The sequence below is a fragment of the Fundulus heteroclitus genome, unplaced genomic scaffold (assembly GCF_011125445.2).
Source record: "Fundulus heteroclitus isolate FHET01 unplaced genomic scaffold, MU-UCD_Fhet_4.1 scaffold_82, whole genome shotgun sequence".
Classification (NCBI taxonomy): Eukaryota; Metazoa; Chordata; class Actinopteri; order Cyprinodontiformes; family Fundulidae; genus Fundulus; species Fundulus heteroclitus.
Window position 1 is genome coordinate 131,945 of NW_023397274.1, and position 17,862 is coordinate 149,806.

The window sequence follows — 17,862 nt, forward strand, 5'->3', positions numbered from 1 at the left end:
CTGTTAGTCTATAAATCCTTAAATAGCTTAGCACCTAAATACATCACAGACTTGTTATCAGTGTATCAACCCTCCAGACCACTAAGGTCTTCTGGCTCCAGCCTTCTCTGCATACCTAGAACCAGAACTAAACAAGGAGAAGCAGCATTTAGTTCCTATGCTCCGCTTATCTGGAACAAACTTCCAGAAAACTGTAAAAGTGTGGAAAGCCTGAGTTCTTTTAAATCAAGATTAAAAACACATCTGTTTAAAATTGCCTTTGACTGTTCTAGTTAAACAGTTTTACTGTTTTTAATGTTCTTTTTTGTTACTACATTCTATCCCTACTTGCTTTTATTCTATTTACATTTTATTTTTTGGTATATCTTAATCATGTAAAGCACTTTGTATTGTCTTGTACTGAATTGTGCTATATAAATAAATTTGCCTTGCCTTGCCTTACTGCAGTTTGGCCTGTCAATGGATTCTCCCACCTGAGCCGTGGATCCCTGACGCTCTAATAAACTGGCGTTAAAACATATGAGCAGGATTTAGGATTATTGCCTGAACAGGACACTTAAAGCACTGCAATGAGTGCAAAAAAAATGTAACTAGATATTATATTATGAGACAGTTGATGTTCTTTTTTTGCTTTCTGGCATCAGAGTATAGGTCAGCGAATTTCGTGCCATAACCGATCCCCTTCATCGTTGTTTTCCTAATCCTCAACAGCTGCTGCCTCTGGCTGATTGATTGTTTCAGCAGTTTGACAGCGGGAGCCCAACTATGCAGCAACATAGTTTACGTCACTGTTATGAGAGCACGACAGAGGACAAGGACCTGCTCAATACAAGAGCAAAATGTACAATGATGTATGGCTGGAGCTGGATAACAAAAAAAAAAAGAAAAAAAAAAAAAAAAAACTTGGTGCATAACTTAAAGACACAAACAGCTACAGGAAATACAATCAACATACTGGGCTATAAGCAGCAGAGGTAAAAATAGTCAATTTTGCTCAAATTTTATTTTATTTAGTTAATAATCACATTTAAAAACAAGGCACACAAAAATATAAATTTCATTTCAACAAAGGTATCACTGCATATTAGAAATAAACTCTAACATCAGATTTAGTAAGAATATTGGTCCACTGCCAATAAACAAAGATGTTGAGGTCATTGCTAACTCTTAATCTCTTTTGTATATGTGATTATAAATGTTGTGTAAACTACAACATTTAATCATGTCCAAACATTCCCTGTGCCACAACGACCGTTTCAGTGATGAACACAAAAGCATTTGGGTTGAATACCGTTGCTGGTTTTCGATTAATTCCAGCCTTTTCCAGGAGAACTGCATTTTTAACCACAGCGTTTATAAAAGCGTTAGTTATACTGAAACATGATAGTTCCTGTCCTGTTTTTCTCTGAACAACTGCCGTCATTGTTTGCTAACAGGAATATCTTAATCGCTTCGCAGAAAACGAGAGCAAGAACTTCTGGTACCTGCTAACATTAAAGCATGAAAACCCTGAAAGGAGTCACTCTTTTAAGACTGTTTCACCTAAAAATAAACAACATTTAAAATGACACGTTCCCGCAGCTTACAAAGTCAAAGCATAAATTGAAACCCAACATGGATATAAGCAATTTTTATTTTATCAATATTATATTACTGCAGAAGAACTGCGATAAAATGTTCCTAAAAAAAAAAAGAAAAAAAGACAGCAGCATTAAACATACAAAACAAACAGATTAAAAAGGCCCTTGGAGTGTTATACTGCCACAAAGCTGGGAAGAAATGACTGTGTTCATAGACTTGTTAAAAATCACAAGGCACTTTTAGGTGACAGTTTTTTTTTGTACAGCTAAGCTTTTGCCTTCAAACAAAAGTCACATTTGTATTCACACTTTCTCAAACATCAGAAAGGACCTCGCCCGGCCAGCCAGACTCAGTTTCGTTTTCCTATACAGCGAACTGATTTCACATGTATCAAAGAAAGGCAAACGTTAGTCTGGCTGGCCAGGCTAGAAAGGACCAGCATTCATCTTCCGTAAAAGAAGACATTTTTTGTGCATTCTTCCAAACTGACCGTTTCAATCACTTAAACCCACCTGCATATTACTGCCTCTCATCCAGGCTGCTAAATATTACACAATGTGTTACGCAGCTCTTTATATTACAGCAAAGTAATTCCATCAATAAGAATCTCACACCTGAAGCAGCTTTCAGTAAAGCGAATCTTTCTCTTCTAAACACTAAATTTACCTCCAAAGACAAGAGGCCAGTGCTTCCTAGTGGAATGTTCACAGATTTACAGTCTTTATGTTTTTTCAGTAGACAGGCTTGTAGAAAATCTGGCCGCCCAGAAACCGGCGCCTCAGCTCGTTCCACAGCAGGCTGCGCTCTCTCTGGGATCCTTTCATGAAGCCACGGTTCTCTTGAGCACGGCGAGACAGGTAGGGGATCACCTCATTCACAGGGCCGTACGGGACGTACTTGTACACTGGGAAACCTGCTTGACCTGTTCTCAACATGGAGGAGAAGAGACGAAGGTGTCAAGCTCTCTGTCGCCACCGTGTGTGCATTCAGTGTCACGACTTTGAGACTGAAGGGAATTTATTACCTTTAATTTTAATAAAGGTGGACGGTAAAAAGACATTTCAATAATATGTAACGGATAATGAATAATACAAGGATTTACACGGTCAAAGGTCTTGTAAAAATATTAACCCTTGAACTATTCACAATTTGTCAGATTACAACTTCCAACGTGTTTTCTTGGGACTATATACCCCTTACTTGTGTGATGTGAAAAGAAATTCATAGCAACATGGTTTTCAAAACTGTAGCATAATTGTACAGTCCCCTTTTAGTCTTATTAGAGTAAAAGGGGACTATACATTATTATTGCATTTCACAAAATTATAATTGTGATGAAGATAATGATAATAACACATTTTCCTAAGACTTTGCTGTTGCACACCGTCACCACCAGTCACTGAAGTTTAGTATCTTAAGTACTAAAAATATACCATCAGGTGTGGCTGTTTGGGTAAAGTAGCGTCCATCCAACTTGCCAAATATTTTCTGCATATTCAGAATGTCAGTGCATGACACTTTAAACGTTGCGTCCAGGTAGCCCTTTGCAAACTCAATATCACACAGATTTATTTAAATAAGTGGTGTCCACATGTGTGTAATTTCATCTCTTTATAAATACAGCTGTGTTGTGAAAGCCTTCGAGCTTTTTTTAGTCATAAAACAGCATTGTGAAGATCAACGAAAGCAGCAATAAAGTTTTGAAGAATAGCAAGAAATGAAGCTGTTAATTGAAAGGAGTCTGTTGAGTTCAGACAAAACTGAACTTTTTAGCCTACGTGCAAAACGCCCTGAACACACCATCTCCACAGAGCAACATGGTGGTGGCCGCATGCTGTGAGGAGGCTTTTCTTTGGCCGGGACATGGAGGCTGGTCAGAGTTCATGGACAGACGGATGGTGTTAAATACAGGTGACTCTTGCAAAAGACCCGAGACTGACCTAAAATGGTACGGTTTAGTGTAAATCACATATGTTTGTTAGAATTGCCTCATGAAAAAGAAATAAGTATTCAGGCCTCCAGTGCTTAAAAATTAAACTTGATATTCACAGAAACTCTCCATCCAATGACCGACTGCCCTTTCTTCTTTAAAATAGCCCCAGTCAAACATGTCAGCCTCTAGATGTGCAAAGCTGATAGACATACACCGAAAGTTGCTTTACAGCGCATTGCCTCGAGTCTTGTGCTCTGTTTAATTAAAAGAAAAATGTAGAGTTTTATTCCTGAGCGCGTATTTATTGTAGGTCATATATTGTGTAATGTCGTTGGGTAGAGACCAAAAGCGTGTGACGTTCTGTTTGGTCACAGTCAGTAAAGGACATCAGGAACTTGTTTGCTCTCAACACGTGTGCAGGTTGTGTACGGTCATCGCCTCAGCTGACGTCTGTGGCCATCTTTTGGGCCACCTGAGCTTGTGACGTAAGCGTTTGGGATTTCATAACCTCGTGTTTGCTTTTTAGTATCTGATCCGAGCGCAACGTACCTAGCGGGAAGCTGATCTGGTCACACATGCCGAGCAGCTGGCCAAAGTAAACTTTATTCTCAGTGGGTGACAGACCCATTTCGTTCATCCTGGAGAGAGAAAATTGGGGGGGGAAAAAACACGTTAGGGACTTGTGACACATTATGTAATTGGTGGTATAGTATCCCATAACTGATGTTGCAACTTTGTCCTGTAACTGTATTGAAGGTTTTTTATCTTTTAAAATTTTATATAGGATTAAACCACAGAAAGCTATTAGACTGTTTTATGTTTCAACAAAATCTGGATTTAATTGCAGGACTAGAATTTAACCTTTATTCTAATCTTTCTAGAAGATAGACGAGACAAAAAAAAAAAAAACATACTTTTCAAGAGTGAACTTCACTGTGTCCTCGTTGTGAGTAGCAACCATGACATTTGCTTTCCTGTTGTGTTCAATCTCCTCCAGGACATACTCCAAACACCTGGACGGACAACAAGGCAAATGGTAGGGATTCAAAAAACTTATGACTAAAGCATGAAAAGGCCCTGGGCGGCCGCGCCAGGCTTACTTGTGATACATCCTGTTCGTGGCTTCGTAGTCAGGGTTTATAGGGTCTTCGTAGCCAATTTCCTGGGCCCGGGCTCTCTCTTGGTACATATAAGCTCCACGGACGAGTTTGGCGCCAAAGTACCAGCCCTCTCGCCGGGACAGCTCAACGTCCAGGGTCACATTGTCGTAGGCTTCCTGAAATACCATTAACCACACACACACAAAAAACACAAAACGTTAGCACTTCTCCAGCCAGGAGAATTTAAAGGTAGACACTTAAACACAGATATGCGTTAACACTAAATTCACTTTTTACAATCCAGCTGGATGTTAAAGGTTGTGCAATTTTACAGAGCTACAAAAACATTCTATCGACAAGGCGCATGTTAGGCATGGCAAATTAAATAGTTATATAGGCTATTTTTAATTTCATTGAAAGTAAGAAAGAAAAAGAAAAAAAACACTAAACTGTAAGAATAAAAACCATAAGTTGTTTTTACTATAAAACAGGAGGATCAAGAAAGGAAAATATTTAGAACTGCCTTTTATTTTATTACCATAATTTCTTTAAATTATGTTAATAATTAAAAGGAATGTTGTAACTGTGAAGCTTGAAACCAAATATAAAAAAATGTTTTTATCTTTCACAATTTTCCAGGTTTATTAATTACAGCTCTGATACTACATCGTAGAATCACTATTAATGATCTTATGCACCTTGAGATAACATTGATAGGTGTTGAATATCACTGGCTTTTCTCTGTTGAACTTCCTCTGCATCTCCAGGGTGAGTCGACTAATAGCTGGCTGGAAGTACGTCTGCTCCGCATCCACCATTAGCCTCACCCCATTCTCCACAGCATGCTGAAGCACAAACGGAGCAGAATTCATTATCTTAATGGTTCTACTCAATAAACACGATAACAGTCACTGAACATTTGCACAGGGCAAACAGGGCTTGAGGTAAACAATATTGGGGATTTTATTTTTCCTTAACCAGCTCCTCAATGATTAGTTAAAAGGAACCGTTCTATACGTCTATGAATGTAACAGATTCAGTTAAGGCGTCACCTTTGCCAGAATGTCGACTCGCTGCAGCATTCTCTTCATCTGGCTCTCCTCCTCGGCTGTAAATTTGTTTGACAGAGATTCCAGCTGGCCTGTCTGCACAGCCAAAACAGCGTTATTAGCACTTTTAATGAAGAAAATGAAACGTCATCAAGTACAGATGATGCATAAAAACACGTCAACGCTCTCCAGAAAGGAGCGCAAAGCTAAACATACAAAAAAAAAAAAAAAAAATATATATATATATATATATATATATATATATATATATATAGATATATATATATATATATATATATATATATATATATATATATATATATATATATATATAAATATATATATATATATATATATATATATATATACATTTTATTTTTATTTTTTTACATCAATGGGTGAAAAGATTTCCTTTTCCAAATGGAAGATACTCTATAGTGGGGAGGGAGATGTTCTTCTCACATCAGTGAGTTTAGGTCTGATTTGTTCCAGCAAGATGATCAGCAAATGGAGCATAAAGTGGAAGCAATGTTCTTGCCAGTGTCTACATTTCTGTTGCTGTTTTATTGCCTACATCTCTATCCGTTTATTAGGCTTTGTTTTGTAGTTACGGATATTTAGAAGTCAAGACTATTGCGTTGAGAATGAAGTAGATGGTAATCAATACTATAGTAAATCCTTTATTATATTTAACAAGTGTTCTTTGTCGTTGTTTTACGGTTTCCGTGATTAGTTACCAGCACACAGCATCCACTGCATCAACTGGCAATTTATCACCAGATCACCCCTTAAAGCCTTGAAATACTATATATATATATATATATATATATATATATATATATATATATATATATATATATATATATATATATATATATATATATATATATATATATATATATATACACACATTTATGCAATTACACAGTAGTTTTTTTTACGACATCCTTTAAACTGACTTGAACATCGATTAATTGAACATTTTTGCTGAGGACTATTCACTATTCACACACTTCTCCACCTTTCAGAGAGTGTTTTGTCTGATACATTCGTACAATTGCACAGTAATTTGCATCATACTGTAAAGTGACTGCTATCTGTCTTTTTTGACTTGAACATTTAAATCTTATCAGATGCTAAGGGCTATTTGCACACATTTAGCTTCTCAGGAAGTGGTCAGTGCATTCAACTTAACACTATGTCCTGCTTTGTGTGAATTCTGGGCTGGTGTCTCACCAAAATTTCATTATGGTTACATAATGACAAAGATTCTTGTTTCTTAATATGACAAAGACTTACCTCAAGATTTGGCACCATGAGCAGATTGGACATTTTTGTTGTGTCATTTATCAAACTGTTCCAGTCCAGCAGGTCGATTGTTCTGGGAATATCAAATTCAAGAGAAACTCAATATATTCAGATAGCTAAAGCTCTTTAGATTCAAACTAATCTGTTCTAGAGAGTAATAATTGCAGTATAAGAAGAAAGGTACCCCACTTGTTTCTCAACACCTGCCCATAAATGAAAGGTTATCTTACCCTGACAAACCCAGCTTCTCCCCAGTGAACCAGTTCTCAATGTCATCTTTGGCTCCTACACCCATTTGAGTCAAACTCTCCTGCAAGAACAAAATATAACCATAAAAAGATAAATAAATACGTGCTAAATTACCTAAACTAGTAACCATAAACCCTGAACCAATCTCTAAAGCACTCAAAGACCCCAGTTCCAGGGGAGCATGGAGGAGCATGAAAAAGGCCTGACACACCTTGAGCTGCTCCAGTTCCAGCGTTTTCTCCAACGCAGTCAGCTCCGATTTTCCTTGTTGTGCAGCGAGGAAGTTAAAGAATTTCCTCCATTTAACCAGGACCTCTGAAAACTGGAGCTGCTCAAACAAAAAAATTATAAAATGTAAATCACCAACATGTAATAAAATCACCAACATGTAATAAAATCCCACTGCAGCGCTGACTGACATCGATAGACTCGAAAATCCTTTTATTTAACTGTAGGGCATGGAAACCACAAACACAGAAAAAGTGGCTACTCAAACAAAAAAAATAACATTATGTTAACCATTTATAATTAAAGATGTAAAGTTATTCTTACAAGGAACTGTGGCCGTCCAAGCGCAGTCATTTTAATGGCAGAGAATCCGTCAGTCGAAGCTCCACCTGAAATGAATGGCCGGGTTATTTCTCTGTAAAACAGATGTTTTTTCCCCTAATGGACTTCTATACACATGGGTACATATGAACTGTCAGTATCTACCCTGCAATTGACAGCGATCAGAGCAATTTTTCTTTAAAGAATCAGGGACGATTAACTAATACAAAGCTCAAAACAAAATAAAATAAACAAAGTTTGGAAAACTGAAAATCAAGTAAGCCTTGAAAGCCTTTTAAGCAAAACACATTGCCTCACTTTTGCATTAGCGAGTGACACCAAGTAGTAGATGTAAAAAATAATATGTTGCAACCAATTAAAAAGATAGAAAACGTGTTGAGCAACACAACAGAGGAGCAAAAGCCCACAGTACACTTTTTAATTTGCAGTGTAGCTTCTAAAGTTTGAACTGCTTTAGACGGCAAAGTATTTGCTATTCTGTCGGCCTTATTCTGGGCAGCAGTTAGTCTTGGCCCCATCAGAAATCCAGAGCCATAGCAGAGACCTTGTTTTACTGCAGAGAAGATACTGCCTACAGATAAGCTCCTCACAAAACCCAACCAGTAAGAAATATATATACACTTTCAAAGCAACCCTCTTACTTGTAGGCATGCAATGAAGGTTTTTATTACTGAAAACAAATACTTATATCTCTAAATGCTTCTAATGCTACTCACCTGACGCTTTAATACAGTTTAGGAACGTCTCCATCTGATTGTCACATTTGGCCTCGTCGGCATAAAAGTAGGTGCGAGCGCTGATGACGCCTCCACGTCGGTCCCCAAACCGCCGATGGGCCTTATACTTCTTTTCCCGATGATCTGTGCCTAAAGAGGACAGGTTATTTTCACTAAACATTGTGTGTGTAACTTTGATTTTCACTTTATAAATTTACCGTGCACTATAAATGATGCACTATAGATGGACGTTAGGATGGCAGACTAAGGTTTTTTTTTTCCCCCCTCCCCAAAGAAACTCTTGCAGCTGTGTGGTAAACGTTAACCTCTTCAGAGGAATCGTACGTCATGCCAGTGCAAACAGCTGAACCGGACACTTCATAGCCAACCAGATCCAGCTACAACCAGTGCAGTCCAGCCAAGAGCACGTGTTGTCGTGAGAGTCCAGCATATCAGCCTGCACTGGCACAGATTTCACTTGCAGGGTCATCATTCTAAGAAAGGCAAAGCATCTTTACGCCGTACCAGCCCACTCTCCCGCTGCTCCTTACTACACAGATTATGTGGGCTGACATATTGCACAACTTTATATAAATAAATCATCTTTGATTTCAACTAATATACTATACACACCTGGGCTTTCCTTTTCTGCTTCGGAAACACAGGAACTGAGGAGAGGGGGATGAAAGAGTAGCATTAGAAGAGTAAGTCTTTGCAGAAAATATGAACATTGTTCTGCTGTAAAACAAAATGACATTTTGACAGTAAGAGCAAAGGTTCTGTGCTAAGGAGTGACATGTGATTCTCATTTAAGCCACCTTGCTCAGAGATTCTGCCTTTTTCCTCTTCATATTACACATGTAAGAGAAGATAGTCTTCTTGATATGTACTCAAAGCATTGAAAAGAAAAACAACCAGAAAATGCTAAATGGCTTTATTATGTACTTTAAGCATGTAGTAAAAAAAATAAAAATAAGCTCATTTCCAACAGGGGAAATTGCACAACCCTTCTTTTTAATAATATCCACTCCTCCGGCCAGATCTGGGCTCCAGCCAATCAGTCGAGGGAGGCATGTCCCAACTGGCCAATAGGGGACAAGAACTCCTTGTCTTGTTGAAAACAAATATACGGCTTGGAGATTTAATTACAGGCCTTTTTAAGAGGTGGAAAATGCAGTGGAAATTACGCCGATCAGGAAGCATAACAGAAGCAATACCAGAAGCGATAAGATAAGAGCAGACTGATGCTAAAGTACAGCACAGTGGAATATTTTAAAGCATATGGAAAGAAACAGTAGACACAAACATCCTGAAATAAAACTTAATTTGAGTAATAAAAAAAAAAAAAAAACTTTTGTCTTCTGAATTGAATATGTTTACAAAAGGGATGGAGATTTTCTGGTAATTTTTTACAGAAACTTTACACAAAGAAATTAAGCTGTGAAATGTTGAAAATAATCCAAATTGTAAAACTAGGTGGAAACAATGGGAATAATGAGAATTAACTGAGAATTGGGGTAATGTGGACTAACATATTCCAACATAAAAATATAACCATGTTGTTCTGTCATATAAGTTTTGCGGATTACATTTCTTTTCGTACCCTAATTGAACGGCTACAATGGTCTTGAGCTTTACGTTCACAAATTCACCTTAAACAGCCACAGACCTCTATGCCCCTGCAATAAGTAGTTGCCAATGTGCATGCGATCGAAGAATGGCATAAAAATGCTCTAGGTACTCTACATTTGGCTGTTTTAGTCAATATGGTAAAACATACGGTGTTTCCCCACAACTACTTAAATTATACGTGCACATTTTGTACACGCCTGATTCTTTTAATAAGTTTGCTGTATTGTTTTCTCCTGCAAACTTTTTCCCTTGCTGCTGATACACCTGCATTTCTAAAATTCGGTTACATTTCAAAGAATGTTTCCGGAAAATAAAATAATCCCCCCAATTATGCAGTGCTAGTATTTAAAATAAATCAGAAGGTTATGAATTGTGAAGTTGACCCTCTTTTTCTAGCACGTTTCATGCAGTTGTGTAATCTTGTTTCTGCACTAAAGCTGCAGGGCAAAATGAGACACGTCTACTTTTCAAGCACCCAGCCCAATGACCTAGAAAACGCTTTCTTAAACACTATTGAGCACATTTAGAGACTAGTGGCTCTACTGAATTGCCTCAATATTAAACTATGCCCTTTAATAGAATTTAAACAAAATTAAGCTCAGTGTGAAAGATGCCCCTTTCCTCTCGTAACTATACTTCTGTAAAGAGTGATTCTCTAAGAAAATCTGTTTTGACGCAGGGATTTTATGCTATTTTTGGTAGGCGCCATCACGCCGCTCCTGTTACAAACATGCATAGGGGTGGCTCTCTCCCTCTCTCGCTTTAAATAACCTTTGCTGTTAATTCTCTGTTTGTGTTCATGTTATTGTTGAATAACAATACGGGCTCGGTCAGAGAAAAGACTGCTGTGGTGCAGTTCCACCATTCAAGACACAAGGCCAGGCTGTGCAAATATCCTTGTCTCATCTGGTTTTGCATGCGTTATATAACAGGCTTCTCTCCCTCTACTCGTGACCCATGCTAAATAGTGATATTTAAAGTTTAATTCAAAGTGGCAGCCAACTCGACACTTGCACGGCGAATGCTTACTCCATTTCTTTCTTCACCGCCTCCTCTTGCGTCAGATCTTCTTCCACGCTGTAGTCCAGGACTGCGCCCACGCCGAAAGCCTGGTTCTTGTGGATCAGAGGTTTGATGGAGTTGTGGTCTTCCCCTGCCACAAACTGGCCGTAAAACGTCATCTTCATCAGCTTCTCGAACATCCGCTGACCCAGCAGCTTCTTGCTGAGCTCCATCAGCTGAAAGTGCACAAAAAAAAAGTTATATCGTCTTAGTTGGCTTTTCTTTACACAAGTTACGTTCAAGGACGCACCGGTGCGTCCGCGGATCAACTCACCTCCTTGTTCTTCTCAACGAGGAAATCAATGGTGCATAGATTGAAGACCAGCAGACTTCGCAGCAGCTCGATGTTATTCTTGCTTTTGTATGCCTCTTCGGTGTTGTCGAAGTCGACGTGGATCCGGTTGAGACGCACGTCTTTGGCGTTTTTGGTCTGGCTGATGAGCTCCACCGGGACGGCTTCCACCAGCGCGCAGCCCTCCTCCTCCAGCGGCCGCGGCTGCTTCTCTTCCTGGCTCTTCGGGGATGCCACGGTTGGCCGACACCTCGAAGGTGAAACGCGGATTTTGTTGATGTTGCCCGTCTGTGTTCGGGCAAACGACGCGACGAACCTTGTGTAGGACATACTTTCCCTTCTTTTTTTTGTTGTTTTTGTTTAAAGCGCGGTGGGTTTTTGTCGGTTCCTCGGAGCTTGGCTGCTGCTGCTGCTGTTGGTGTGGCGGTAATTATGTAAGAAGCGCGCGACGCCGGTGCGGCTGCAGCTCATCTCTCGAGCCACGAGGGGCGGCTCCTCACGTGTCGTAACCAGTGTTGTATAGTAATGAAGTAAAAATACTTCACTATTGTACTTAAGTATATTTTGGAGTACTTTACACTTTTCTCGAGTATAAAATCTTTTGATAACTTTTACGTTTACTTCATTATATTTCTGAACTTCATTGCATACTTTTACTCCAATACATTTTCAATGTTTGGTTTAGTTACTCGTTACAAAAAGAGAGAGAGAGAGGAACAAGTGTTTTGACCCCACCTACTGATTGACGGCAACAAAGTCAGGACTTGCCTGGGTTTGTTCATCACCACCAACAGGACAAGAAGCTGGTTCAGTGCTAGGGCAGGTTAAATTAACCTTGTGTTATAGGTAAAGCATCTAATAGTAGAGAGTCCTAATTTTCTGAACTAAATGATACCTGCAGGTGTATCTATTAGCAGGTTTACCACTTCCTGTAGGTTAACTAAGTCTGGTTTATCACTTAACCATGTTCTTAGTATACACCCCCTTTGCCTGCACTTGGTTGTGTGTTGGTTGCTTAGCACTGACCTTACTTGAAGAAGGAAAACTGAAAGCTTAGAAAAAGGTTGTATTTTCTGTCTAAACTTGGTCTAAATTTCTCCTGGACTTGGTTTTTTATATTATTTTAAGTGAATTTGACTTTCAAAGTTTACCAAAATATGAAAAAATGGCATTCAAACTGCATTTGCTTTGTTTTACTTTTTACTTGTATTTTTCATTACATTACTTGAGTACATCTATTTTTACAGTAATTTTCATACTTAAGTACAGGACATGTCAGATACTTTAAGACTTTAACTGAAGTAACATTTCAGTCAGTGACTTGAACTTTTACCAAAGTCATATTTTGGAGAGGTACCTATACTTCCAACCTGTATATACCAACACTGGTCGTAACACAACCCCTTCTTCGTAAAATGAACTCAAATAAAATTCAATCTGGTCCTATGTTTATTACTGTTGTCTACTATAGGCACATAATGGCAAGATTATAATATTATGGGGCGCCGTTAAAGCTATTTAATAAAAAATTGACATTTTGGGTTATTTACCTGCCCTATGAGGGGGAATAAAAAACGGGGGTTTCATTTTCCGATGTCATATTTTCTCCATGCCATTCTTACATTTAGAAATGTCACAGTTCCAAACTAAATATTTAAATAGCAAGGTAAACATGTAGCATTTAGCCCATGTATGTCGTTTAACATTGACATTTCTGAATTTATGAACGACATGGTGAAAATATTACTTTCAGGGTTCCCACGGGTCCTTGAAATCCTTGAAAGTTTGTGAATCTGAAAAAATAAATTCAAGGTCCTTGAAAGTTCTTGAAAACAGCCAAAAAAACACCTTGTCCTTGAAAGTCCTTGAATTTTTTTGTGGGGTTGAAAGTTCACACGGATGACGACTCGTGTCATTATTTTACTATCACACGATCTTTTAAAATGATGTTGATTCCGCAGACTTTTAATTTCCAAAAGTACATTCGCTCTTCTTCGTTAGTTGGTAGCCTACGGTTTAGGCCTACATGCTTCCAATAGGTTACATTCACGCAGTGTTGCCAACTCAGCGACTTTGTCGCTATATTTAGTGACTTTTCAGAGTCAAAGTCAAAAACTAGCTTAATGAAAGATTAAAGTAAGTGAAACAAATTGATATAATTCTGAACATCTCAATGCTGCACTTTTTTCCATAAAATTCCATGAAACGGTAGGCTAATGTACATCTTATATGTAATGTTATGTGGATATAAATGTATGATCAATATCAATGTAGGCTATAAATTAAGTCCACTTTCTTGCATTGCTTCTGACCCAACAACTTCTATGCCGTTTAGTCTTTTATTGAATTTGCATTGTATTAAAATATGATAACCTATTCAGCGGTCACAGTAGGTAAATGCCGCCACGTGTGGTCCTTGAATTTGTGGAAATTGGTCCTGGAAAGTCCGTGAAAGGTCCTTGACTTTGATGTTCACCAAGGTGTGGGAACCCTGTACATTGAAAAATGGGCCCCCCTCCCCCATTTATTTTTATTTCATGACAGCTAAATTACCCAAAATGTTGCTGTTAATTTTTCAACTGTGTGACTTTCCAAACAGCAAATAACAGAATATCACATGTATTAAACATTTTAAATGTGTATAACTCCAGAGAAGGTTTTTCTTCCTCTATTCATCGCACACACTAAATTGTGATATTTAAAACTATATACATATCAGTTGCAGACAACCCGACATTGGAAAAACGACTTAACTGCATAATTCTTTGGTTGTAAGAAACCCTTGCTCAGTACCAGAGATCTTTTAAATAAGCTAAATCTCTATTTCTGTCCAATCTAATAATTTATAGCAATAACTTTGTTTCAAATCCAGCTACCTCTGTCCTAATCAAGGCCTCTGTCCCCTTTTGTGAAAAATTGCTGTCCTTTATTGAAAAAGTGGCATCCCTTTAAGAAGTTATGGGTACATCTGCTAATGCTGAATACGAGCTTTCTGTTGCCTTGGCTGGTTCTGGTGTATCTCAGCAGTACAAACATAAATAAATTGATGGAAAACATTCTTGACGCTGTTTGTCCTCATCTATCTTCTATTAAGTCATGTCTTAGTTTACCTACAGTGTGGTTAGCCTTCCAACAGGTAGCAGTATGTCCCACGCCCCTCTTGCTTTTAAACACACCTTCATCCTTCAGTTTTAGTGAAATCTTAGACTAATTCCTAATCTGCCCTTTCAAATTTCCAGTCTGGCTTTAGATCCCGGCATAGTACTGAATCTGTGTTATTAATCATCTCAAATAATGTTTTCTCAGTTTACTCTAATGGCCCTGTCACTCTATTCTGGACATTACAGCAGCCTATTAAGCTGTGTGGATCTCTCTGTCCTCCTGTCTCACCATATTTCTAGGCTGGTATTTGTGGCACTGGCAGAAACTTTTCTGTCAAGCTCAATGACTTCTCCTCCTTTACTACTACCCTTTTGTTGAGACGCCAAAAGGTTCAATTTTAGGCCCTCTGTTTTTTTCCTTATATATGTTTCCACTTCAGTCTATCATAACCCAGATAAATATTAAATTTCATTGCTATGTAGATGATTAGCAGATTTTTATACGGTTAAAGCATTTGCCTCAAACTCAAATCTTCAAGGGCCAGTGTCCTGCAATTTAGATGCATCCCTGGCCCTACAAACCTGGATCAAATGGCTAAACTACCTCACTAGCACGCAGTTCAAGCTCTGTAAAGCTCTTCTAATGAGCTCATATTAGAGTTAGGTGTGTTGAAACAAAGACTAATCTAAAAGTTGCAGGATACCAGTCCTTGCAGACTGGAGTTTGAGATCATTGTATTATAGCCAGGATGCAGTAATCCACAACATTGTTTCTTTGACTGCATCACTGCTGTCAAACAATGGCTAAGTCCAAATGCTTTGATTTTAAATGAACTAAAAAGTATATAGTTAATTTAGCAACAAATTGTTGCCAACAATTCTGCGTGTACCTGTGGAGTTCTGGTTGCTAATTTCAGCGATTGGGTCAAAAACTTAGGGGTCATATTCAACAAGGATTTAAAAATTTGACGAACAAATTGCCTCTGGCTTTTATCATCTGTGGTTTTTGACTAAAGTCAAGCCTTTTTTAAACTGTTGTGACACAGGGAAGGCCGTTCACGCTTTTATCAGTTCTAGAATCAGCTGATGCAACACCCTCTATGTCAGTGTCCCTCGGTTATCCTGTAAACGCCTCCAACTTGGTCAGAATGCAACAGCTCACCATTTAACACTCACTCCCAGACAAGAACACATTACACCTGTTCCATTTTCACCACATTGGCTACCCCATCCGATAGACTATCAATATATATTTATTTTTAACGCTCTTGTTGGCCTCACCGGCCGTTTAAGTTATTGTTATTGACCTTTTCTGTTCGCATCAGGTTCCTGAAGTCAGACAGTCAGTCAACATTTACACATGGTGTTCCACAGACAAACGTTGAGGTGACGTTTTCTGTGGCTTACAACTTGAAACATTTCTTTCTTCTCTACCTCCTCTTGTATTAGATCTTCTTCCATACTGTAGTCCAACATTGTCTGGACTAAAACAGATTATATTTAAGCTATTAGTTGGTTTCATTTGACCTTTTCCAAAGTTTCATAATCAGCTGTGATAAAGCTCTCAGTTTTCTTCTGTTTTTTACATTTAATTTCAAAAGGACTGCAGTTATGGTAGACCAGATCAGTTGTTTTGTTCAGAATTGTAAAGAACCCTCTGTCGCCTGGTGTTGGCACAGGTGAACCTAGTATCATGATTGTATGTTCTGAATAAATCAGTCAGCACATAGATTTGTTCATTTCTTTTCTGCACCAAAACTTTACCTTTATTTTGGAAATATTGTTGTCCTTGTACATCTTGGAAGCTTAAGAAAAACTTAATCGACAAATCTTTGAATCCCACTAAGAGTTTTTACATTTTAGTGGTTATCTGGTACTCCAAGAATAGGGTGCACTGCACAAAATGGTGTATAAAAGATTCTAAAAGGGCAAATTCTAAGACAAACTGGGCACATAAAATTTGTTCAGAACACTGATGTTGCGCAATGTCACCATCACACACCTGAAAGGACGATTCAACATTTTTGCTCACCACATCTACATTTTTAGATTCCCCTCAGTTGTAGCAATCACGATAAGACCCTACCATTATACTTCAAACTCAATTTTAAATCCCACTCTTTTATTGCTGAACAGCTGCAGCAATATCCACTCAAAGAAGCCTTATCTCATGCCAGTTTCAAACTATTTACAGTACATCATGCCTTGCTTTCATTTAGCTTCAAGAAGGGGTTGTTCTTAAACAGACTGAAAACTTCATTTCATTATTTCTATAACCCACACTGTAAAATCCTCATTAAATAAAAAATCTCTGAAGATTGTAACGGTTTAGACATTTTTTACAGGAGCCATTTAGACATATTGGGGAGAATAAAGTAGAGTCAATTTTGGTTTAGATAATCATTAAAAATTTGGCAGGAAAACATCCCATGTGATTTGCCTGAGACTGTACAGAATAAAAGTACACAATTTATAAAGCTGAGATAAATAATTTATTTGAGAATTCATTGAAAGGAACATCACTAGGAGAACATCCCGTGTTTTCTGTCAAAGCTATAGTTAGCGAACAACCGGCACGTGATGCCAAATGTAATCCTTTAATTTCTGTCGCAGGTAAAAAAGTTATTTAGAATAGAGGATCCTGGAGGGTGGTAATCTACTCTAAAGTACCCACACAGGTTGTATGGGGCCTTAAACAGGATTAGATTTGGGGCCCCTCTTCTCATAAGGAGCACCGCCACTAACAGCTTTTCAACACAGATTTGGTGGAATCTTGGACAGGGGCCAGAGTTTGATTGGCTGAGCTTAAAAACAAGCCGTTTCAGGGATAATTAGTTATTATTTGCAGAGATGTATTTTTGAACAAACAGAGCTCAGACACAAAGAAAAGATTATACTCAAAGCATCAGACTGAGACTATGGTAACACAAATATCAAACAACAACAAAAATTGCTCTTTGCACTTATACAAAGTAAACTTTATATTTTTAAACAAATATAAATATTTCACCAATGCTAAAACTCTCAAATAAAACTTAACAGTATTTTTTTTCTCTATAAGCAAATATAAAAAATGTACAAGTATGGTCTATGTTGAAATTTAAACATTTATACGGAGGCCTCTGATGGTTTGAGGTGTGTCTTTTTTTTTTTTTTTATCAGGTTACAAATGTTTTACGAGTTTGCAGCACAACCAGTCAGATCGCATGCAGTCCTGGAGATTCAACAAACACTTTATAGAATCAATATGATGGGCCTCATAGGACACT

The 17,862-nt window shown here is 38.0% G+C and overlaps 1 protein-coding gene across 1 annotated transcript; it reads right to left on the reverse strand.

The window, feature by feature from the left end:
• Positions 1-984: 984 nt before the first annotated feature.
• prodha (proline dehydrogenase (oxidase) 1a) lies at positions 985-11,965 on the reverse strand. The gene is made up of 14 exons (XM_012857146.3): positions 11,475-11,965; positions 11,168-11,376; positions 9,140-9,174; positions 8,507-8,656; positions 7,773-7,837; positions 7,432-7,548; positions 7,202-7,281; positions 6,963-7,044; positions 5,667-5,759; positions 5,313-5,459; positions 4,615-4,790; positions 4,429-4,527; positions 4,064-4,152; positions 985-2,503 (listed from the first exon to the last, which is right to left on the reverse strand). The coding sequence occupies exons 1-14, from the start codon at positions 11,820-11,822 to the stop codon at positions 2,313-2,315; spliced, it is 1,881 nt and encodes a 626-aa protein (XP_012712600.2). The 5' UTR covers positions 11,823-11,965; the 3' UTR covers positions 985-2,312.
• Positions 11,966-17,862: the final 5,897 nt, after the last annotated feature.

Bases quoted from the DNA above. Each gene is read 5' to 3' on its own strand.
- prodha (XM_012857146.3), bottom strand. From the start codon at position 11,822: ATGTCCTACACAAGGTTCGTCGCGTCGTTTGCCCGAACACAGACGGGC. The intron at 5,760-6,962 runs GTAAGTCTTTGT...TTGGCTGTGCAG, and splicing joins TCATGGTGCCAAATCTTGAG to ACAGGCCAGCTGGAATCTCT. The intron at 4,153-4,428 runs GTATGTTTTTTT...TTCTCTCTCCAG, and splicing joins GTGAAGTTCACTCTTGAAAA to GATGAACGAAATGGGTCTGT.